General features: G+C 37.5%; 4 protein-coding genes across 4 annotated transcripts; 1 reads left to right on the forward strand and 3 right to left on the reverse strand.

Moving 5' to 3' along the window:
- Window positions 1-2042: 2042 nt before the first annotated feature.
- LOC114538109 lies at window positions 2043-5967 on the reverse strand. Its single transcript, XM_028559225.1, has 6 exons — window positions 5772-5967; window positions 5373-5635; window positions 4954-5198; window positions 4619-4859; window positions 3233-4488; window positions 2043-3122 (listed from the first exon to the last, which is right to left on the reverse strand). The coding sequence occupies exons 1-6, from the start codon at window positions 5862-5864 to the stop codon at window positions 2503-2505; spliced, it is 2718 nt and encodes a 905-aa protein (XP_028415026.1). The 5' UTR covers window positions 5865-5967; the 3' UTR covers window positions 2043-2502.
- A 1161-nt stretch (window positions 5968-7128) lies between these two features.
- On the reverse strand, window positions 7129-8443 carry LOC114538131. The gene is made up of 2 exons (XM_028559244.1): window positions 7786-8443; window positions 7129-7503 (listed from the first exon to the last, which is right to left on the reverse strand). The coding sequence occupies exons 1-2, from the start codon at window positions 8263-8265 to the stop codon at window positions 7129-7131; spliced, it is 855 nt and encodes a 284-aa protein (XP_028415045.1). The 5' UTR covers window positions 8266-8443.
- A 2338-nt stretch (window positions 8444-10781) lies between these two features.
- Window positions 10782-11816, forward strand: LOC114538113. The gene is made up of 2 exons (XM_028559230.1): window positions 10782-11012; window positions 11084-11816. The coding sequence occupies exons 1-2, from the start codon at window positions 10793-10795 to the stop codon at window positions 11524-11526; spliced, it is 663 nt and encodes a 220-aa protein (XP_028415031.1). The 5' UTR covers window positions 10782-10792; the 3' UTR covers window positions 11527-11816.
- Window positions 11817-12687: 871 nt separating this feature from the next.
- On the reverse strand, window positions 12688-18673 carry LOC114538132. Its single transcript, XM_028559245.1, has 4 exons — window positions 18380-18673; window positions 14413-14566; window positions 13703-14037; window positions 12688-13338 (listed from the first exon to the last, which is right to left on the reverse strand). Exons 1-4 carry the CDS (start codon window positions 18671-18673, stop codon window positions 13024-13026), a joined length of 1098 nt encoding a protein of 365 aa, XP_028415046.1. The 3' UTR covers window positions 12688-13023.
- Window positions 18674-24472: the final 5799 nt, after the last annotated feature.

Consider the following 24472-nt stretch of genomic DNA (forward strand, 5'->3'; position numbering starts at 1 on the left):
CGACTTGGCGTTGTTGTCAGGTTCTGATGATACTATCGTGCAACATCAGGGAAATCGCCTAACCTTGATGGAGAAGAGCCACGTGATTTCAGGATGTTATTTCCCCAAGGCAATGAATGCAGTGCAAGTCCACCTTGCCAATATTGAAGCATTTGATGGAAAAATCCCTGATGGTGTTGACATGAATTGGTAATGTCAGTGCACACGTCCTTGGTTGTACCATCTTTGGCCCCTGGCCAACATGGCAGTGATGGTGCTATTTTGCAACGGCTATACCAAAACCAGACTTCTATGTCCGCCCTAGTAGGCAGTTAATACCTCAACCCAACGAAACTTCACAACAGGCAAGTAGCTAGCATATTCCTGCTGCTATTATTTTACTACAGGGAACCGTATTGTTAAGTTCGTATAATTTCGTATAATTATGTATTGTAAGGATCGATTATGTAATTATAAAAATGTAGTACAAATTGCATGCATAGGGATAGCATCGTAGCTATATATAGCACAGGAAACATGCATAGGGATAGTATCATAGCTATATAGCATAAGAAACATGCATAGGGATAGTATCATAGCTATATAGCATAAGAAACATGCATAGGGATAGTGTCATAGCTATATAGCGTAAGAAACATGCATAGGGATAGTATCGTAGCTATATAGCATACGAAACATGCATAGGGATAGTACCTTAGCTATATAGCATAAGAAACATGCATAGGGATAGTATCGTATATAGCTACAGTATATAGCATGGGAAACATGCATAGGGATAGTATCATAGCTATATAGCATAGGAAACATGCATAGGGATAGTATCATAGCTATATAGCATAAAAAACATGCATAGGGATAGTATCGTAGTAGCTACAGTACATAGCATGGGAAACATGCATAGGGATAGTACCATATCCTGATATTACTATAGTGCCACGTAAGGGAAGTCGCCTAACCTTGATGGAGAAGAGCCATGTGATTTCAGGATGCCATTTCACCAAGGCAATGAATGCAGTGCAAGTCCACCTTGCCAATATTGAAGCATTTGATGGAAAAATCCCTGATGGTGTTGACATTGAATTGGTAATGTCAGTGCACACATCATTGGTTGTACCATCCTTGGCCCCTGGCCAATATGGCAGTGATGGTGCTATGTTGCAACGGCTATACGAAAACAAGCCTTTTATGTCCGCCCGAATAGGCAGTTAAGACCTCAACCCAACGAAACTTCACAACAGGCAAGTAGCTAGCATATTACTGCTGCTATCATTTTACTACAGGGAACCATATTGTAAAGTTCGTATAATTATGTATTGTAAGGATCTATGTTGTAATTATAAAAGTGTAGTAGAAATTGCATGCATAGGGATATTATCATAGCTATATAGCATAGCCATAGGAAACATGCATAGGATAGTATCATAGCTGTATACAGCATAGAAAACATGCATATATAGGAATGGTATGTTGCAACGGCTATACCAAAACCAGACTTCTATGTCTGCCCGAGTAGGCAGTTAATACCTCAACCCAACGAAACTTCACAGGCAACAGGCAAGTAGCTAGCATATTCCTGCTGCTATCATTTTACATTTTACATTTATCATTAGGTTCGGTGCATGAAAAGAGCGACGTTTGACCAAGGCCTAAGCGGACGCGAATGTGGTTTGTAGCTATAGCGAAGCGTGAAACTACAGAAAAACATTCTATAGTGAAATGCATAATTGATTAATAAAGCAATAAAAGCATTCTGTTTTGTTATTATAAATATAGGTTAAAATCATTGTTGTAGTGTTGTGTGCATGAGATCGTGAGTTGCAGTATTAGACCGTCGTCTATTTCCGAAAAAGGCTCTAGAAATGGAGTTTCGTTGCACACCTCTTTAAACTAAAAAAAAACTACGTGTTTCTATAGAATAAAATACGCTGAATTCAAATCCGGAAAGTTCCCGTAGTTTACTGCTGCAGTTTCTTTGCAATTTATGATAAAAATCGTTAAATTTACAGGATTTCGCAATAATATTTCTGAAAAATGCATCACCCACAAGTCGTAATCGGAGATGGGTTATCTCCGAACGCACTGCTTCATTAACAAAATTTCACTTCCAGCACATTTTGAGATATGTGATATTATAGACAAATAAACAAGTTCATGGTTCAGTTCGATTCAGCTAACAGTATAAATGAAAACATAAATTTAAGGTAAACAAACAGTTGTATGATAATACATCTTTGCTCAGTATTAAAATGTTTCAGCACTTATGTGTGATATATCTGCTACGCTGTTGTAAAAACTAAACAATATACAGTGCATGTAATAGTACTTGTGCACATGAACTAGTACGCTGACTATACTCAGCTTACGATCAGTTTTGTTAAATTTTGTAAAATGTGTTTTACAGAGAATATTTATATTAGACAGGGCAAATAAACTCTCAAACTGCTGTAACATTTGCAGCTAGTAATACCTATTTTATTAATTTTATACAATTTATACCAGAATCTAATCATCATAATCATCGCCTTCTTCCCCATACTCATATTCTAGAAACTGTGCTTCAAGTTCACTCAGTTCCTCCGCTGATTCATAGTTTTCACAGCCATTACACTGGCACAATTCAGTGCATTTTAAACCAGATTTGTGGCAAGAGCATCTGTTTGTTGTGCACCCTTTCTTGCATTTGCAATCAACATATTCAAGGATGCTCTCTGGTGCAGGAGGTTGTGTTCCCCATACAATTTGCAACTCACCTTCTTCAAGTTTCCAACCATATCCCACTGGTGAGGGTGATGCCAAAATTGGAATTGTTGCATGCTTGCGGACATAGGACTCAAAGTTTGCTCTGAGGATATGTTGATGGAGGCTGTCGGAATTTGGTGGGAGTGACTCTTCTGTGCATTTACCAAATTTAAACATTGTATAGCGTGCATCATTAATCGATTTGGCTTTATCTTGCCCATAAAGATAGCAAACATATTTTTCTAAGATTTTACCAAGATTTTCAGGGATGTTCACGTCTTCACCAAGAGTAGCGAATGCCTCTGAAAATTCCACACTATTTCTTGCTACTTTAAATGCTCGTACTTTACCTTTTCCAAAGAAAGCACTTGTTGAGTCAGAGCCTAGAACAGTAAAAAGGGACAAAATGATAGTATGATCACATTTAAGCTGTTACCTCTCTGATGATACCCTTTCAAGAAACCTTTTCAAAAGTGCTATAATGTATGTTTACCTGTAAATATATGAAAGCCAATGATTGCTTTACACCACAGAGTACCAAAATAGGCAGCAACTTCGTTAATGTCAATTCGTCTTTGATTGTTTCCAGTTCCTGTATCAAATATCAGCTTTGCATCAATGGTTGGTTGACTGGCAATAGCAATCACAAACACATCAGTGTCTGGACTCTTAATAACAACAGTGTCAACTGACTCTGCTGCATGATGGGCATGAACAAACATTCTAGTATCAGCTTCTTCATGATCGCATTCTAATTCTGAAATCTCTTCAGCAACAACAACACCAGCATCGCCAGCTGAATGAATTTTAATGCATTTCTCCTGTTTGGTGACAAAAAATTCCACTGATCCCAACCTGGAAAGAGGAGCCTTTTTCCACTCCTCTACAAGAAAGTCAATTAGTCTCTCCTTATTGCTTCCCACATTCATGAATTTTTTCCACTGTCTTGGTATTCTCTGTTGCTCACTTAGTATTGAGAACACATTTGTACCAGACGCAGCTCTGCTTGTTCTTTCAACATTTTTTGTACTGATCTCAGGGTACCTGTCTGTAACAAAGTCCACACGTTGAGATTTGTTGAAAACAGCAATAGCAATTATCTTCTTCAGTAGTAATTCAGCCAGTTGCCCAAAATTTTCTGGGATGTCTTTGGTTTTCAACGCTTGCAGTAAGGCCATACCATCGATAATTGTGGCACTGTTTTGTGGAATCTGCTCAATCAATGGCTCTCCAGCCTCTTTCTCCAGAGTATGAAGCAGTTTAGACTTTGATGTCTTAACCAGACCACCGTAATCAGTTGCTAAGGCGCGCGGATATGCTCTCAGTGAGTATGTAAACACATTTTCAAGATCAATGTCTCGATTCTTTGCAATAACCAAAAGCCTTGCCCAAAAACGTGCATCATTTTTCACCGTAACCGTGGAACCAGAAGACGTTTTGACTTTTTTGGATTTTGACATGGATTTGAATGTTTTCAGTTTCATTGTTCCTATATTTGAAAAGATATCTGGTTCCTCACATAATAATCTATTGTGTAAGAAATCCTCAAGCTTTTGGTCTCCCTTATTGTATGCATTTTTCACATCAGCTGTCGTTACTTCATCTGCTACCACTCCGCTGCAAATGTTGACCAGTTCTTTGGGACTGTCAGGACTGAATGGGTTTGACATGGATGACACTGTTGATATAACTTGCTTAACAGATTCTTCATGATTACTGCTATGGGTGTTATCAAGATCTTTACGCATTCTTAAAGAAATTACGCATATTAATAAGTTTATTTAATCAAACTTTGTATGTGTACTTGCTATAAGGAACCCTCTGTACAATTGTAAGGAACCCTCTGTTCAATTGTTATAGTATAACATCAGGAGTATACCTTTGTTCTTCTGCAACTCCTGCCATTAATTCACACTTCCTTGTTATTGCAGACCTGTCAGCTTGGGCAAGAATCCACCTGTTTATAGCTGCTCTATTTTGTGTTAAGCCCACAATTCCACCTTTAGTTTTGGAATCTCTGTTGCATGTTTGCTCTATTGCTTGATCACAGGCAATTGCGGAAAATCCATAATTTTGCTGGCGTTGAACAGTCCACTTTGAACTTAATTCAGCAGATGCACCTTAAAAAATAGCAGGAGCAATTTTGTTTACTAAGTGCAATTGTGTTCTGTCCTATATAAAGTGAACAGAAGATATTTATTTTCATCACTTTACCTGGATGAGTGTCATCCAAACAGATCATCTCCAGCCAGTATGTAGACATGTATCTTGCATAATTTATGCGATCATATGCAAAATACCAAGGCAGCATTGCTCTAATTGTAGATAAGTGGAGCATCCAGTCTGAAGTGCGTGTTGCTCTGATAAATGTTAACAGCAGGTATACCATGTCGATATAGGATGACCATAACTGAAAAGTAGCACTCCTCTGACTCTCATTTTCGATGAACTGCTGAAATGTATAAATTAAATTGCTTGTAATGAGTTACTGGCTTTCCAGTAAGGGTGGGTACACATGTTGCTCATCTGATTTTCAAAACAAGTTATGTCACTACTTGAAAATGTTGAATTCAGAATTTTACATAGTCAGACTAAATACATGAACATATTTTTAAAAAAGATTTTAAACTTATCTTTCTCCAATCTCTTGTATTGTGACATTTTCTACATAAGCATCGAAATGTTCTTTATTCAAGTTGCCACTTATTTCTTTCACTAAGCCAATGATTTCAGACTTTTGAAGAGTTGTTTGACTGTCTAAAAAAGCTTCAAAACGAAGTCTTTCCATCGCTTCAAAAACCAACTTGTGGGCACGAATGCATCGGTTATAGTGCTTGCCACTAAACACACCATTTAAAGATCCTTGTGCAACAATTTCAGATTCAATAAATATATCCTTTAAAGGAGTGAAAAAGTATATTTCAGTTTTATTTTTAAACACACTGTATTCTCTGGAGCAAATTTCTTAACCACCACCCAAATTCCCAACCCTGTTTTTAAAGGTAATAAAATTATCATAATCACACACTAACCTGCAAGCCAGCATCACGAAAGCGACATGCTATTGCTGTAGCATATGACATGCATGAATGGAATTCTCCCAAACGGACAATGAACTTTGACATAAATTCCTCATATTTCCATCGTACCTGTTGTACCTTAGCATAAACTGCTTCGTCAAAAATCAGCACTGCATATTGAAGCTGTAACTGATTGGCAATGTCTAAACTTCTTTCTTAATATGCCAAAAATAGTTGCAAAGTCAGTAACTGGTGCATCTATAACAGGAAGATAACCAATTTTTGATACACTTGCAGGCTTTTCATTCATCAGTGTATTAAATCCTGTCCAACCAGGAAGTAGCACAGATAGGTCATCACAAAAGAATTTGCAAATAACATATATAAAGTCCAACATCAAACTTTGGTTTAGTATGGGCTTATAAGCAACCAAACTTGTGCTGATTTCATCTTCTTGTAAAAATTGCAATAACTTTGGTGATTCTCTCTTGCCTAAAACAAAAGTTTGCAGTGGTTCCTCAGGAGTCTTCAAAGATCGCACAGACTTTTTGATGGATTTAGGTCTAGGCCTTATGTTTGGTTCTTCATTGTCGTTTGTCTGCTGAATTATGATACCATTAGCCATGTGTGTAGTTCCAGCACCAGTTGGTGTCTCCTCAAGGAAATCAATATTATCCCAAACCATCATCGTGAATTTGCTTGGAATAATTCCTTCTGGTATGACCACTATGTTTCTTTTAGCTTGTAAAGCTAGAGCTGTATCAAATGACCGGATTGTTGGATGTGAAACTGAATTTCCAAATCCATTGAGAATTTTTGTGAGTTGATAAGATCCTGTAATCTGTCTAACTGCCATACCAAGAGCAAGGGATTTAGGTGTGTGCTTTCTACCATTTGAGCTTACATATAATGTCTTGTGCAATGGAAAGCATTTTCAAATAATCCTTCTCCTTGAGTTTCAAATGTTCATCCATAGTTGGTACAGATGAAAATCCAAGCAACCATGAAAGGAAAAGTGCCAATGAAGGAGGAACCATTGTTGCAGCATTCTTTGTGGTGAGCTCAGATGGTGTTGGTGGCCAGCTTTGATAGAAATTGGTGCAATCTTTTATTTGGCCTTGAAGTATCATCGCAGCATGAAAAAGTGTTCTGAGTTGCTCTTCATCTTCATTCTTCTTGGATGTGGTTGGCATATCAGTTGAAATTTCCTCCTGGCTGTCTTGACTATCTTCACTCTCATGGCTGTCATCTATGTTCATTTCTGCAATATCACCCTTGTTCAGACATTCACTGAAAACTAGTTCACTGATATTCTTTTTTCCAGGTGTATGAAAAGTCAGTTCAGGGTATGTTTTCTTTAGTCTTGCCTTTAACCGATGTGCTCTATAGTTTGAGGCATCCAATCCTTCTTTTGTATTAACAGCCTTGACAAAGCTTTCGCGTCGCGCATGAAAAGGATTTCTTTGTTTATTATCAGCCGTCTTTTGACAACCTCTTCACAGAAATACTCGTATGATTTCTCATAAACATTTCCTACTTTTTCATCAGTTTGCTTGTAATTTAAAAAATTTGTGTACCCAGCATAACATTTCTTGTGGTAGCATGCCTCAATTGCCACACAGTCTCGGTCCCTAATGTGGATTAAAATGGACTCATCTTTTTTTTTCTCTGCTGCTAGTCGTAATTTACCTGCATCAAATGTCTGGCTTTGAGTCAATTTTTGAATTGTTCTTTTCTTGGTTACCTGGAAAAGTTACAGAATGATGTTTTAACCCATTAAGTATTAGCGCTCTCTCTTTGACAATTAATTGACCAAAGTAGGATGCATTAGGGTGCAATGCCAATCAATTTGTTAACTAGACAAAAAGGCAGATAGCAGTTAACTGATTAAGTGCTAATGCTCACCCCTTGATGAGTAAAATAATCTGGAATTAGGTGGAGTATACTAAAGTAGGACACATCAGGGTGCAATCTACCATGGTTCATTTAGTGCACTCCTATGTTAATAAACATTTGTTTCACTAACCGGGCAAGTGTACGTCAGTTCTTCTTTCTTGCATATTAAACACACTCTTGGTAAGACATGGGTGGATTTAGATCCAGCTGCAGCAGCTCGTGAAAGTCTACCTCGTGTCGTTGTGTATTCTTCTGAGTCAACCTTGGTTTTTTTCGCCGCAGGTTCGCTGATTTTGCTTTTGCCTGGTAAAGCTTTGGCGGAACGCTGTGCTCTCTCAATTTTAGTCTTGTCTGTAAACCTTCGGTAACAGTCGATGTGATATTGCAAGCTACGCTGGGGAATTGTTTCATCGCTAGAGAATTTTTCTTCGTCGAGGTCTGTAAAGTACTCTAGAGAGTTTACTGCTACCTCATTTTGAGCGCCAGTTAACGTCAACCATTGTTTCCGGCAATGTATAAATTTCGAAAGCGACACAGCAGTAAATTGTCGCAAGAATTCATTTGAAATATCACCAAAATGAATAATACATGAGGCTGCATTTTCCTCCATACTTGATTATTTCTCATGCAATGGTTCATGCATTGTTTACAACCAAGACAATTCACATATGTCAAAATGTGCTGGAAGTGAAATTTTGTTAATGAAGCAGTGCGTTCGGAGATAACCTATCTCCGATTACGACTTGTGGGTGATGCATTTTTTGGGAATCTTATTGCGAAATCCTGTAGATTCAACGATTTTTATCATAAATTGCAAAGAAACTGCAGCAGTAAACTACGGGAACTTTCCGGATTTGAATTCAGCGTATTTTATTCTATAGAAACACGTAGTTTTTTTTTAGTTTAAAGAGGTGTGCAACGAAACTGACACTTTTTGCCCATTAGACGACGGCCTATATCGTGGTTAGACAGTACCATAGAGTTATTATGTCGTAAAGTGTTCAATTCTGAATAAATGTAAAATGATATACAGTCAAAGAGTGTGAGATCGTGGACCAGCGAAAATCTGACTTGTTTAAAGATTTTCAACATGTGTGAATGAAATTAAATTTTAAAGGCTTAAATGTACTTGGTGAGTTCCAGTATATTTTACCTGGTCAAAGAATTTATAACCATTAATTTGATTTTTTGCAATGTGTTGGCCAAGAAGCTGTTTTTTAACGCATTTTTACAAAAAATCCAGCATTTTTTAGAAAAAGGTATGTACCTGCACAAGGCAAGGTACAGAGAATATATCATTTCAACTGACATTGTGCTGCCTGTGTTTTGAGCTACTAGAGCTACTATATAGTAATAACAACAACTATGTACATCTGAAATGTCAACAGGACATCACAACACAAACTATTACACAAAACATATAAAATGGCAGGAAGGGAAAAATCATATCAGCCACAATTTAGCCAGGACCAAACTGATCACTGAAAGTAAGTGATTGTCATTTTGGATCTTGAATAAACAACTTGTTTACTCTTTTGAAAGAGTGGGAATGAAACAAGATCGGCAAGAAGGTTGCTCTACTTTTACAGAACAGGACGGACACAATCGTAACATTGCCCAATGAACTATCAGTAGAGAAGCAAAAATCGGTTACCTCGTTCTTGTTCAATCTTAGTTTGCACTTTTCCGCAACCACAACACTTTTACACTACCCATATCTGTTTCAAGACCTTTTATGCTCGACATCATATATTAGAGTGAAAGGACCAGGGTGCAATTGAAGCACATGTTCAGCATACTTCATAGGTTCTGTAGCTCTGAAAAAATAATATGCTTTTAGTAAACCTAAGAAGACCTAAGTAATCTTAAGGTTGAGGTGACTTAAACATGCTATGGTTTGCTACAGTTTTCATGGAGTACAAGAGAGCAACAATCAGGAAGCAGTGCTCAAGGGAGCTTCAACAACTGGCTAACAGCCTAGAAGTTTATGTCGAGATTCTTTTTGCATATTGTTGGCCGATGCTGAAAAGTATTTAAGCAGAAGATTCAACAGCAATGTTTTCATTATAGAGTTGTTTAAATAGAATGGTCTTCCACACTTACAATATATCAGTGCTATTTTGCTACAATTGAAATTTCTATTTGGTATTAGATGATACAAAGGATTTGACAAATTACATTGCACAAATAATCAGCTACTTCAGCTACATCCTTCAAAAAGTAGCCAAAATTATTACAAAAATAAAGCTACTGTATACCCAAAATTATACTGCATGCTATTGACAATGGAATGCTAATATTAATTGTATTGACCACAACTTTATTGTTGCATGGTACAATTATTCCAATTTTTTAGTGGTTATGACATACTTTTTTTATTGAAATTGTTGCCAATGCCAAGAGCAATGTTTACTCAAAGTTATTCACAGAATGCTGTTAGCACTAATCCAGTGAAGCTTAATTTCTGGTACACATATTTGCCAGAACATTAACTAAGCCTACAGTAACTAACTGACTTTCAATATTTAATCCATGGGAATGTATTTCACAAATTTCAAACTCCCTCTCCATGCAATGCTTAATCATAAGCATAATAATTGTTCACAATTACAATGGTTAGTGTTAAAAAAACTTATGTAGCATAATTTAAGAGAAGTCCTTCCCTCTCTTAGAAAAATTCTCGTGTGGCTCATAAAATGGAGAAAAATTATGGCAGGTTAAGGACTCAGACAACAATATAAAATCAGCTTTGTAAACAGTTTGGTCAATGCATGTCATCAAATGTGCTATGGCCAAATAAGTATACTTTTAGTTTTAGGACAGGTACAGTATAATCAATAAGCAATACTTTTCCCATCATTTTTCACTATATTTTAGCAATGATTAATACAGAAATATTACCAGAGACAAACGGGAACATATACCTGTAGTTTTGATTCATAACACTTGGGTATGATTCTTGGTTAAACACAATACCGATAGAACCATATTGGTATTTACAATGTATTCTGTAAGCTCTAAGGTCAATTAAGCAAAACCCTTTTACGTTCACGTGACATCGCAACAAATTTGATTTTTCCGCCATGACAGGAGGCAGGCACTAGTTAGGTAAACAAACATGGTGGACATTTTAGACTATGGGGAAGTTTTGTTGTGTTGTTGGTTGCAGTCAACGCTCTGAAAGGGATAAAAACACGAGATTTTTCAATGTCCCGAAAGTTATACACCACCAGGGTGAACAAACAAAGGATTTATCAAAACGTAGACGGGAAAAATGGTTGTCAAATATTAATCGTGCTTCGGTTACCAGTGGGGACGTCAAAAATCCAATGGTTTGCTCACTTCATTTCCACAAAGGTAAGAATTCAAATTCCTTTTTTCAGCAACGTTATTAGCTCTATTATAATTGCTTCCTCGTTTTTAAATAGGGCAACCGGCCGGTGTATACGATAAAATGCATCCTGACTGGGCACCTACTGTTGCGATGGGTCAAGGACATTCATCTACAACACACAGCATAAATGATTGTTGCTTGGGAAGGTTTAATCGCTGTATCGAAAGAACTAAGAGAAAATGCATGGATAACACAACATCTACAGATAACATAACACAGCGAGGCAATGATGGAATGGCTATTATTCCACCTGGAGAACAATCTGAAAACTTGGAACGACATATTGATCCAGCTAAGAACAGCGACGAAGACCAAGAGGATGCGAGCATACCTGCTTCCAAATCAGTTGCAAGGGAAATACAGACTGATATGACCATAGTTGACATTGATCTACTTACATACAGACCTACCCAGAATTTAAGCCAAGAGAATTTTGCAAGTGAAGCTTTTTTCCAAGTTGCGAAACTCCTTTACTAAATTTCAACAGTTTTTGCTCACTCTAATGCGACTTCGTTTGGATTTATCTGTTCAAGAACTTGCATATAGATTTGGAGTACATGCTTCAACAGTGTCAAGAGTTTTTCACAGTTGCATCAATGTTATGTACTCTAGTATGAACTTTTTGATTTATTGGCCAACAAGGCAGGAACTAAATCTGACACTACCTATGTGTTTTAGAGAAAAATTCTCATCTTGCTGCGTGATACTCGACTGTTTTGAAGTATTTATTGATCGACCTTCTGATTTACTAGTCCGAGCACAAACATGGTCGTCATACAAAAGTCATAATACAGCTAAATTCTTAATTGGAGTGACACCTCAGGGTACAGTGTCATTCATATCTAGTGCATGGGGTGGTAGGGTGTCAGATAAATTTATTACTGAACATTGTGGTTTGTTGCAAAAGTTATTACCTGGTGACATGGTTCTCGCTGATCGAGGCTTTGATATTGAGGACAGTTGTGGTCTTTACTGTGCAACATTGAGAATTCCCAGTTTCACTAAAGGTAAACCTCAGTTGTCACCTGTAGAGGTTGAAGTTACAAGATCCATAGCAAATGTCAGAATACACGTGGAACGGGTGATAGGCTGTGTACGTCAAAAGTACACCATCCTTGGGCATGGAATAATTCCAATTGACTATCTGAAATCTGACAATGGAGAACCATGCTTGCTTGATAAGATAGCCCTAGTATCATGTGCTCTTGTTAATTGTTGCAAGTCTGTTGTTTCAGTTGAGTAGCTAGTAAAGTAAACATAGGTGAACAGGTATATAAATTTTGGGGGGTGGACATCAGTCTGCCAACCCCCAGCTCCCCCCCTGTATGCCTATGAAAGTAAGACCTGTTGTACACACTGGAAAGTTTAATAATTTTCACATGTACTAGCTTCCTCTCAGGCTCATGTACAGTAGATCAAATATTTGGAAGTCAAATTTGTGTGTACTATTTGCATGACTTTATGTTGTTGTTTTTACTATGTTGCCACAAGGTTTTCTCAAGAATGTAGATAACTTATAAAATGGGTCATTACATAATACTTCTAATAAACTCTGGGGTATGTTAACAAACAGAAAACAAGAATTAGCATTAAACAAGCATTTAATTATAGATTTTGTTTTACAAATCTACTCCTCAGGAGATGCTAAATCTGACATCTTCTTTCGTTTACAATCAGGACATAACCAGATCTTACTTCTAGGTTTCCTAGACAACCCACAGCATTTCATATGAAACTTGCGAAAAACACAAGTTGAACTTTTACATTCTAAGTCAAGCGATTCAGTGAGCTCAATCCTACAGTAACAATACAAGTTTTGTCCAGAAGGAATAACATAACATCTGGCCTAGTGAACCATTTTCCTAGAAGCTCTGGCAGAATGGCAGTGATGTATAATTCCTTGGCTTTAGCCAAATTTTCTGTCAGAAATGACACATCCGATTGCACCCTTTCAATGTAAATTTCTGAGGGGTTTCAAACAACAAAGTCAGCAAAATTTAACTTCGTAGCAGCAAGCTGAAGTTGAACTTGGTAAAAGTATGGATGCTTCTTGTCAAGTTTAAGTCCATTTGCAGCATTTTTTATAAGGCAAAACTTCTCACCATTTTCAACTGCTGTAGTAAGGGATGACTTTTTCAAGCAGTAAGGGCATTTCACTTCCACACACCCTGCACCATGGCAACTGCAACAGGAAATACGATCTGGACTTGCCCCAAGATGCGGAAAATCAATATTGATTACAAAACCAGACTCCTTGAGGGTGAAATCTTTATGTTGCTGTTCCATAATCTGTAAATAAATAAAAAACAAATGTTTCTAATGCACCTATCAATGTTTAGCCCCAGGGTCAAGGGGGCAGCCAACCCCCAGGGAATTTGACATTTTCGAATTGTCTTTTGCCAATTTAATAATTAACCTACCCTGGTGTTTTGAATTTTTGCCAAATTTCCCCTCCCCCAGCACAAAATAGACAAATTTTAATACAAAAAATAATATTTTAATGCGAAAATTCAAAATACCAGGGTGGGGAAATTGGCAGAAGACAAAACCAAAAATGTCAAATTCCAGTGGTTGCCTGAAAACATTAATAGGTGCATAAAATGGCAAACACAACAACAATCACCAACTATGTATAAGGATGTACAACAATTACCTGCTTGTATTGGCCCACTGCTTCATTTTCATGTGTGCATCCCCATGTGGTTGCCTTTGATGTAAAACTTAAGCCATAACATACTTCCTTAACGAGACTTAAAGATGGTGATGCTGGGTCAGTATGACAAGCCTGGTGGAATTTGCTGGCAGTTATTCTTCCAGCTCTCATTTGAAACCATAAAGATGATTTGCTTTGGCTTTTTGTAACCTCTTCAATTAATTTTGCCTGTTGAAAGCTAATGTTCATCTTTTGAAAAATGTCAATTGATTTGGCTAGCAATTCTTGGTATCCCATGGAGTTGAATTCTGCTGAATACAGTTGGGTTAATGGCTCTGGAAGTGAAGACACATCATTTTTTGGTAGAAAATTCTTGTTGTAAGGAGATGTAAGGGATAAGATTGCTGCATTGCTTTCACATTTGTAAAGTTGGTCAAAAAATGATTGGATCTGGCAAAGGGATGGAACATATTTGGCAGAGCTTGTGTCACTTGTACTAGAATTTACTACAGTTGATTTGTCTACTGTCAATTTATCCTGTCCAAACTCTGAGATTTCATTTATTTTTGCATCCAATTTCTTTTTCTTGGATTTTGATGATGTAAAATCCATATTTCTAAGTTCTTGATAGGGTACACTTGTTACTGGTGTTGGCATAAGCCATTTGCAGGGAAGGGAGGTACACGTTTTTGCTTTAGTAATGCGAGCACCTGCTTCAACAGCAAATAGTAAAGCCCCAACATGTGAGCATGTATCACCAAAGCCAGCAACACAATTACAATGGGCAGTTATTATATTGCCATCATCTTCTGCAGCTACCCAGGTCTTTAATGGAGTTTCATTCAAGCGTTGAGAATGGTTCACCTTAGGTTAAGAAAAAAAACATAAACAAAACTAAAAAGGCAATACTGGCCAATACATGACATGCACTGAAAGACATGGAGTTGTAACACAACATTTAAAAACAATACAAAAACAGAATTCAAAATACTAACCTTTCCAAGCAAAACCTTTATATTACCATAGGTAGCCCAACACTCGTGGTCCGCGCGCGTACACGCTACTCAGTGATTAGCATATATTAAGGTTGGCAACTTTATCAACAATTATCAATAATATATCACATACATACATGTCAAACTTCGATAAAAACTGAAAAACTACCACAAAATACTGCAAAATTAATAAATATAAATGAACTTGGATATATTTTCTAAATTCCGACATAGTTTTTAGCTTCAAAATGTATTGGGAAATACGGAAATTTGTTCATTTAAAATAAAGTTTTTGAAAATATATTGTCGAAATTTTCTTGTCGATAGGCGGGATCCAATTTACTCTACATTACGTCACCTTCGAAGTCAATCGGAGAAATCCCGAGTCAATCCTATTGGCTGCTGAAAAGTCGGAAAATTTCCGAAGATTGCTCCATGAGAGAACAGCACTGAGCTATATAATAATTCCTGGAGGACCGGCTCCTAATGTTTTTTTCTCAAAAAGTGAAGCAAAAAACATGGCGGACTTCGCCCTTCTGCGCAACCGCAGAAGCTCTGCTGACGCCACTTGGTTCCTTTTGGCCATGGTATTTACCACTGACCAGGCTCAATAATGAGCCCGCTACAGCAGTATTCTCCCCCCTGGTTTTTGTAAATAACAATTCTCCCCCCTGGTTTTTATATTTTTTTGCCGTGAAATCTTGTTTGTTTTTGAAATATTTTTTGGTTGTTTTTTTGATATTTTTCGCACTGACATCTAATAAAGTTTTATTTTAAGATGAATACAAGTCATACACGCTGTTTTTGCCAGTGCGGGAACGAATATATATTAAAATATCGAAAAATGTGGACAAACTAAAGATTTTAATACTGACACAAACTGACAGGTTTATTATTTTATTAGTCTTAATAATATTTTTGTTATTTATACATTCCAATATGAAAGTTTACAAATGTTTGAATGTTTTGGCACTATCCTCGCATATTTTGAAGACAACTAGGAATTTATGGGCAACAATTTGACTTTTCTAAACCCTGAACTGATGAATTGCGCAGGAAGTATGTAATCAGTATTCAGTATGTGATGCTGTCTTCAAGACTTTATATCTATGCACAATCCAAAATCCAAAGAAACAGAGGCCATAGCTCAGGCAAAATGCTGGCAGCTGACGAATACTAAGTGCAGGAATATAGTTTCAACCAAGAATCATATTTGCATAATATACTTTTCGTACAAGTCATCAACTTGTACCTTAATAAACCTGTTTTCAGCATTCTCTAATTGCATCCCTGGACCCCTGGTCATAGAAAAATAACATTTATCCCTCCATAGGCTCCACTGATTAGCCTAATGAATATAGCCCTCTTGGAGGTTGATACCATACACAGAAAATTACAAAAGTTGCTGCAGATTGAAGACACACTGCTCAGTCAATGCATGTTTATATTTATTTCATTAATTAATAAATATGACAAATGGTATAAGAACACCAGCCAACAACAAAATCAGATAACATGGAAATGAAGAATAACAATGCACAGTCATAAAATGCATGAACTTCATCCTGAAAAATAAAAATGGAGATATAATCAAGATTTATTCCCAAGGTGCAAGAAGCTAAAAAATAAATTAAAAGCCATGATAATTGATCATTTCACTTTGGATTTGACAAAGTAAACAATATAATATTAACTAGGCTTTAACAGGGCTCACTATCAGAGGTTGGAATTAATTTACACTGTTTACAGCATCTTTTTTTTGTATTAGCACCCTCAGATCATGTTAATTAATGCTGGGTGGGATCAATAGAAGAGGGACTATAGTAGACTCACTGGGGGAATGGTTTACCTATTAGCATTGATGTTTGCTATCATGAAAACAACATAGACCAAACTCAAAAGATTGACACTGCCAGGAATATAATTTTTTCCCCACACAAGTTAAGAAAAAATGATAAAATTTGGGTATATAACATTGCATTGACTGTTTGTACCAAACGTTTTGATGGATTTATTGTCTCAGAGGCTTTGGTAACCAGTGTATACTATAGTCCAACTCGAAAGGCCAAAAACGAAATTGTTTATAGTAAAAAAGTTGAAAAACGGCTTACCTCAGTTACCTGGATGTTATAAAATAAGAGCAAAATGAGAAAATTCACCCTACCGATAAGTGAATTAAGCCATTCACAACGTCAGACGCAGAGCACGAAGCTATGTGTCCTTTCCATTTGTTGAACAGGGAAAAAGAGAAACACTTTTATCCATTTTATATGAAAAACAAAAAATATATACGGAAAGCTGAAAATATTTTCATAAAATCCAGGAGGGAGACGGACTCAATTTCTCACTTTGTATCGCGGTATGTCAGTGGTAACTACCATGAGCAAAAGGAACCAAGTGGCGTCAGCAAACGCCGAAATCCGCCATGTTTTTTGCTTCACTTTCTGGTCAAGAACCGGTCCTCCAGGAATTATTATATAGCTCAGTGGAGAACAGCTAATAGGATTGACTCGGGATTTCTCCGATTGACTTCGAAGGTGACGTAATGTAGAGTAAATTGGATCCCGCCTATCGACAAGAAAATTTCGACAATATATTTTCAAAAACTTTATTTTAAATGAACAAATTTCCGTATTTCCCAATACATTTTGAAGCTAAAAACTATGTCGGAATTTAGAAAATATATCCAAGTTCATTTATATTTATTAATTTTGCAGTATTTTGTGGTAGTTTTTCAGTTTTTATCGAAGTTTGACATGTATGTATGTGATATATTATTGATAATTGTTGATAAAGCATAGGCAGCCCAGACTTTGACTTGCGCGTGTGATACTCGCGCGCGTGTCGCGCTTACGTTGTTTACTTCGTCTATATATTATGACAAGGTAGGAAAGAGTTTATCAAAATATGACAGATATACCTTCGTAAATGTATAATTATCTAAAAAATTACTTGAAGAAACGCCACAAAAACTACAACCTAATAATTACCGATGATTAAAATACATTATCCTGCAGTTTCCATGTTTTTAAACAACATCTAAAGCCTTCAAATTAGCGAAATAAAACAGGAATTCATACGGAATTTTGAGAAAACTATCCGAGGGTCACTCCGCCTAAGGAAACGTCATCTTTTTTGAGATATTAACTAAACGCTCATTGGCTTACCTGCAGAACCACGAATGAGAACCAATGAGCGTTTAGTTAATATCTCAAAAAAGATGACGTTTCCTTAGGCGGAGTGACCCTCGGATAGTTTTCTCAAAATTCCGTATGAATTCCTGTTTTATTTCGCTAATTTGAAGGCTTTAGATGTTGTTTAAAAACATGGAAACTGCAGGATAATGTATTTTAATCATCGGTAATTATTAGGTTGTAGTTTTTGTGGCGTTTCTTCAAGTAATTTTTTAGATAATTATACATTTACGAAGGTATATCTGTCATATTTTGATAAACTCTTTCCTACCTTGTCATAATATATAGACGAAGTAAACAACGTAAGCGCGACACGCGCGCGAGTATCACACGCGCAAGTCAAAGTCTGGGCTGCCTATGGATAAAGTTGCCAACCTTAGGATAAATTAATATATGCTAATCACTGAGTAGCGTGTACGCGCGCGGACCACGAGTGTTGGGCTACCTATGATATTACTTGTGGCTTTTCCTACAAATACACATCTAACCCATCCTGCTATAAAATACTGATAGGATTCCAGGCTCTTATAAGCTTTTATTTGCTCTTTCGTATAGCGACTTGTTGAACACAAAAAGTATGTCACAATATCAGGGTATTCAATATTTGGCCACATTTCCATCGACTCAGTAAAGAAATTACTGCTGACATTATAAGGATCAATGTTGTTGATCAAATTTAATTTTTCTTGATATTTTTTTCGACTGTCATTGGTAAGAGTCTCAAGGTATTTTCTATCCAATGGTACACGCATGCTGCAGCCACCACTCGTCGACGCCGCCATGTTTGTTTACCTAACTAGTGCCTGCCTCCTGTCATGGCGGAAAAATCAAATTTGTTGCGATATCACGTGACCGTGCAAAGCCTCTATAGTCATATGTAACTATTCACAAGCAAACCAAATATATATGCTGTGAATGACTGAATGCAATTGAAAGGTTTTAAGGTATTGACCTCCAGAGAATTTTCAGGTTTCAAAGATCCCTTTGAATCCTTTTAGAAATTGTTTAGGAACCCTCAGCAAAAGATAGGGATATTGACTAAATACAGAACACCCCTCAATCCTGTAAGCTTGATTTCATTTTGTATATGGTGTGGAGAGACAATTTAATAGACAATTCATGTTTTGAGCCAATTTCTTCACTCATAGTTTAACTATCCTAAAATACACAATACCCAAAATATGTAAGATACAGATATATTTGTACACGTGTGATAAACGTATAGACAATACCCGCCGCATTTATTAATTGGGATGCGATGTTAGGCACGCTGTCTTCATATTGTGAAAAATTAAACGTGGCTAGTTATTGTAAATTTGGTTTTCATATTCCTAAAACATACGGGAAATTTATCTCCGGAGACCGTACCTGAGAAAGACCCGTGAAGACGAAGGTTCCGAAGAAATCTTGCTCACCGATTTGCTCGAGTTACGTGCTCGGGGTGAACGGGTGTAGCAAAATAGTCACAATTGTTGACTTTACAATCCATTCAAGATATCTGACATCCGCCATATTTGCCCCGTAACTCCACTATTATAAGACGATATGCTGTTATTTATAAACGAGAAAGTTTTTCTTTCAATGATATTATAATCATAATTAATTTGCTTCAGCAATCGATGAACATTTCTTCAGAAGCAACAAGCTGAACTGAACGAACTTTACGCCAGGGCCACAGAGACGATTTGGATTTGGTCACCATATCGGGTGATTACTTTCTGACTATACAATTACTAATTATTGGTTTCCGTGTGTTTGGATGCCCTTATCCGAACACGCGTGAATGTTGCGAGAGTTTAGAAAAGCGCGCGAAACACGAGCCGAAGGCGAGTGTTTTGCGAGCTTTTCTTAACTCGAGAGTAAAATGTCGAGAGTCGATTTCGCGCACAAAATGATGTTTTTATTTATGTATTAAGTTTACTTTTACTTATATTCACTGCACGTTACCTATGCCAAGAGACTATGGTAACACTGTTTTTTTTTTTATCAATTGACGCTTTATATATGTTTCCACTTCCGACAGAAACGATGAAAGGACGATTTCGATTCGTGCGATTAACACCTTCGTCCACCTTACTTACCCGATTGGATGGTTAGGTGTTAGCTCTTCGCTCGCGGGAGGCATGTTTTGGAACGAGTGCTGTTACTTGGAGCCAGGTTGAGATCCCTACGGTATCTTAAGCTGAGCGCACACCCCCTCCCCCCGCCGAGAGCTAACCCTTCAAAACAACTTTGTTGGTGGAAAAGCCAGGCAAATGAAGGGAGTAAACAAAAGGAGAAAAGGAAGAAATTTACTAATAGCACTTTACCATAAGCTGCTGTTGTCGACGTTATCGCTCGTTCGCCGACGGGTTGTTAATGCCCTCTGCAGGCTCTGCTCCGCACCTTGCCTCCACTCGCCTCTCCCATTCGGTCACGTGGTTTGTCTGACGTCACGGTTTCCTCGTTGTTAACCTTGGTTATTGCATAACCCCATAAATTTCGTGCCGCCCATTTCATCCTTTACCTCTTACCATTGCAGTGATTACACTCATAAACATTCATTATTTGTATACTGTCATATATCTCATGTCTTTCAACAGAATTATAAATCCGGTAATGTATAAAAAAATTAATATTTTGCATATTTTTTACCAAATCAGAGTCAGGCTAGGTAATTGTCGAGAGTCGAGAGTAAAATGTCGAGAGTCGAGAGTAAAATCTCGAGAGTCGAGAGTAAAATGTCGAGAGTCGATTTCGCGCACAAAATGATGTTTTTATTTATGTATTAAGTTTACTTTTACTTATATTTCACGACAGAACTCGACGCACACCTTGCGCTTTTTGTCTCGTTTATCAAACGATCGATTCTGTTGAAGATAATAGAATCATATTTCTGAGCGTTTTAGCCTATCTAACACACACGCATGTAGACCTCTACGAAATAAAATGCCTGCCTGCTTTGCAAAATATGTTCGCAACTGAGTGCTTGAATACGCCACAGACAGCGATGTTTGTAAGTGTTATACTTGGCCTCCTTTATCCGATCCTTCAGTCGTGCTGTGGTCGCTCTGCAAAATATAAAAAGAGCGAGTTTATTCAATATATTCGGTCATTTGCATTCGCATTTCGAGGAAAATTTCCACATGAATATATTTTTACCCCATCAGAATACAGGGGGTTTTCCGCTGCATGCATGCATTTGTGACCTCCTACGCATTTCTCCAGTTTAGAATTTGACGTATCGACTCAATACATAATACTGTATATACACTCCAAGACCAAGACGATCAAACGCCGACAACAGAACATCACTCGTTCTTAGTCACGTAATTAGCAGACGATGGAAAACACACAGGAATATAGCAAAAGGTAAACACTTCGTATAGCGTTCGAATTCTGTCAGTCCGAAGAATACTGTGTAATATGTGGGATATAGGAGGCGAGTATATATATATATATATATATATATATATATATATATATATATATATATATATATATATATATATATATATATATATATATATATATATATATATAGGTTGCCGTCAGTGATAAGTCTGCCTTGCCCTTGGGTGCAGCAAGTGTCGTGTGTATGTACGAAAAGCACAATGAAACCAGCCCACCCAGCAGAACATTTAACAATGATTCTCTTATGACAGACTATTTCAATTAAGACTGCAAAAATAAGTGAGACAGCATTATATAAAGCGGGTACTCGTGTAGTCAAGAACTTACTTTAATACTATTGGCAAAATGCGTTTTGGATTTCGTTGCTTATACCATCGTCGTCTTTCTGACGATCTTCCAGGCAACCCAAACTCATTTTGAAAAATCAGGTATAATGGATAGTACGCGTGTAGTTATATACCATCATCACGCGTGTAGTTATAATCCATCGAGGAATTTATGCCTTTGTGGTGGGCTCGTCATGCATAAAATGAGCGTAAAACAAACTTTAAATCACGTCATATAGTTATGTTCAGAAAAGCACAACTCTGATTGGCCAATAGAACTGGCCTCTGTAAAATCTAAACTCATTTTAATTGCGTCGCGTATATTACGTCGAATGTAAAAGTAAAAGCAACCAATTAAAAGTCACTTCAAGCAACTGCATGCAGTCAATAATATATAATAATAATCGGCATATAGAGAGTATAGCGAAATGGCCCTTGCCGTATCCGTAGTGTTACTGAACTATTAGAATCAATATTCTCACTGGGCGCTTCGCTAAACAATACCATATTAATGCGTTAAAACTTAATGCAAATATAAAGCAGCATCAGAGTAATCGCATGAATAAACACGGTTGGTATAAAAGACCGGGAAAACAGCAAATTTTCACATTTTGCCACGAAGACGACCTGGCTGCATATACAGGAGGGAATTTTTTTGCTGTTGGAGTGTCGCAGCCTAACTATAAGTTGGATATGGACGACCCAGCCGTTCAACCTCTGGCAGTGGATATTGATGCGGTTTTAGCAGAACACCAACCACCTCAGCAAGCCGTACAGTTAAACGATAATGCAGTCGAGATCAATAACTCCGTAAATCCGCCAGTACAGCCTCAAGAGCCGCGTATACCTCCAGTGCAGGTTTCTCTTCGTATTATTTTTACTCGGCAGGGTTAGTCCCTTAGCTTCGTTGTAAGGGACAGGGTTTTTTAAGCTCCTCCTTCAAAAGCGTACGGGATTTGTCCACATGTCTCGTTTTCCTTCTGGTAGTGCAATTCCTATCAGTTTGCTTTCTGTTCATCGGGAGACTTAGTACGCCTTACATTCTGTCTACGACGGGATACCCATGTTCGGAGGCTGAGTCGGATGTCGTGCTTCTCACCGGGGCGACGTTTCGTGTGTATATAACCCTTTCCATACTTGCTTGTTGCTAGATTAGGTAACGGGTTGAGGGTGGGAGCTTTGTATCCTATAATTATTATAGTTGTTCCTTGGTATACTAATACCACTGTTATATCTCCCCCGCGTTTTGAAAGAAATATAGGAAATTTTTTGCCTTTGGTCTAGTACAGGGTATACATTCTTTACGCCTTTGTTGAGGCGGCATCAAATTCCTTTTGATTTGAATTAAGGGTTTAGATTTATGATACCTTTGTTAAACAATTTACCACTTCGGTTTAATTACGCCTTTGTTGAGATGGCCAAGATTACCTACACTTGCGTTTAAGCGATATAAATTTATAGGCCTTTTGTTGCATTTGGTTAAAATACATAAATAAAATGTTTACGCATACATTTTGTCCAAGCGGCATAAGTACCTCTACGCTTTTGGTGAAGCGGTATAGATTTACTTTTTTTTTCTTGAACTAAATCTAGATTTATTTACGCTTTTGTTGAAGCGACATACGCCTCCCAGTCTACGCTTTTGGTGAAGCGGCTACGAGATTTACGCTGTTTTATTGAACTGACCTAGATTGGTTTACGCTTTTGTCGAAGCGATATAAGATTACCCAGTCGACGCTTTATAGGTGAAGCGATATATAGGTTTATAATTAAGATGCTTTATTGAACTGGTTTAAATCTACTTCCGCTTTTGGTGAAGCAACCTCTGAACGCTTTTGGTGAAGCAGTAGGGATTTACGATGCTGAATTGAACCAGTTTAGATTCATGCCTTTGTGGAAACCATATAACTTACTTCTACGCACTTTTGGGGCAGCTGTGTATAATTTATGATGCGTTTGCTGTACCAATCTAGATTCATTTACGGCTTTTCATTTGTTGGTGTGCGAGTATAGGTTACCAGTCCATACGCTTTTGGAGAAGAGGTGTGAATTTAAGTTTTTGTTAAGGCAATTTCCTATTTACAATTTATTTACGCTTTTGCATTTAGTTGAGACGAACAAAATTGCTGCAGGCGCTTGCGATCCAGCGATAGAAATTCATGGTGCTTTCCTTGAAGTCTTAAAAAAATGTTTACGTTTTTTCTTAAAGCGGTATAAGTTTCACGTACCTCTAATGCTTCGATTTTTGAATCTTTGGATTAAAGATCTCCCTTTCTCTTTGGACAAACTTACTGATCTCCCACGTTTTGTTAAAAAGGACCACTACCAAACAGTCATGCATGACAAGAGTGGTTACGATCACGTTCTCCCTACCAAGCGTAGTCAGGCGTTTTTCGGTCTCCAATGATTTTCCCCCGTTTGTGCTAATCGGTCCGCTTCTAAAGTTTCTTCAAACCCAACGCTGCCCGTTCTCTGTCGTCGTTCCGGATCTTACACCTAGGCGGCGCTACTGGTGGCTGTTACTAAAACATCATTGCTCTACTTCATTCATGAACTGGTGTCTTACTTTTCACTGATAAAAGTATTTTCGGTTTCAGGACCCGCCCACTGCCATGGGACCTGTGGGTCTTCAGGATCCCTTCTGCATGCTAACGTTTCCGTACTGTTCAGGCAGGTGTACTGTGATGTTCCTCGTTTGTGGAAACCAGCTGAATGTTGCCCCGAATGCCATTATGCTATAATGATGTGGGTTTTCAATACTGTCAACGGTGTGGATTTCAAAACAAACATTCCATCGAGTTTATTCACCAAACGTGTGCATATATAGATTTACCGAATATCAACGCTCGCTTCCAATCACTC

The sequence above is a fragment of the Dendronephthya gigantea genome, unplaced genomic scaffold (genome assembly GCF_004324835.1).
Source record: "Dendronephthya gigantea isolate DGI-Jeju-01 unplaced genomic scaffold, DenGig_1.0 000175F, whole genome shotgun sequence".
Taxonomy (NCBI): domain Eukaryota; kingdom Metazoa; phylum Cnidaria; class Anthozoa; order Malacalcyonacea; family Nephtheidae; genus Dendronephthya; species Dendronephthya gigantea.

Excerpts from the sequence above, each read along its gene's own strand:
- LOC114538132 (XM_028559245.1), bottom strand. The coding sequence starts at position 18,673 with ATGGCGGCGTCGACGAGTGGTGGCTGCAGCATGCGTGTACCATTGGAT. Across the intron at positions 14,567-18,379 it reads AGTATTTTATAGCAGGATGG|GTGAACCATTCTCAACGCTT; the intron begins GTTAGATGTGTA and ends TCTTAACCTAAG. Across the intron at positions 13,339-13,702 it reads CAGTGGGCCAATACAAGCAG|ATTATGGAACAGCAACATAA; the intron begins GTAATTGTTGTA and ends ATTTATTTACAG.
- LOC114538113 (XM_028559230.1), top strand. The coding sequence starts at position 10,793 with ATGGGGAAGTTTTGTTGTGTTGTTGGTTGCAGTCAACGCTCTGAAAGG. Across the intron at positions 11,013-11,083 it reads CTCACTTCATTTCCACAAAG|GGCAACCGGCCGGTGTATAC; the intron begins GTAAGAATTCAA and ends GTTTTTAAATAG.
- LOC114538131 (XM_028559244.1), bottom strand. The coding sequence starts at position 8,265 with ATGGAGGAAAATGCAGCCTCATGTATTATTCATTTTGGTGATATTTCA. Across the intron at positions 7,504-7,785 it reads AACTGACGTACACTTGCCCG|GTAACCAAGAAAAGAACAAT; the intron begins GTTAGTGAAACA and ends TAACTTTTCCAG.
- LOC114538109 (XM_028559225.1), bottom strand. The coding sequence starts at position 5,864 with ATGTCAAAGTTCATTGTCCGTTTGGGAGAATTCCATTCATGCATGTCA. Across the intron at positions 5,199-5,372 it reads ATACAAGAGATTGGAGAAAG|ATTTCAGCAGTTCATCGAAA; the intron begins ATAAGTTTAAAA and ends TTTAATTTATAC. Across the intron at positions 4,860-4,953 it reads TTTGGATGACACTCATCCAG|GTGCATCTGCTGAATTAAGT; the intron begins GTAAAGTGATGA and ends CTATTTTTTAAG.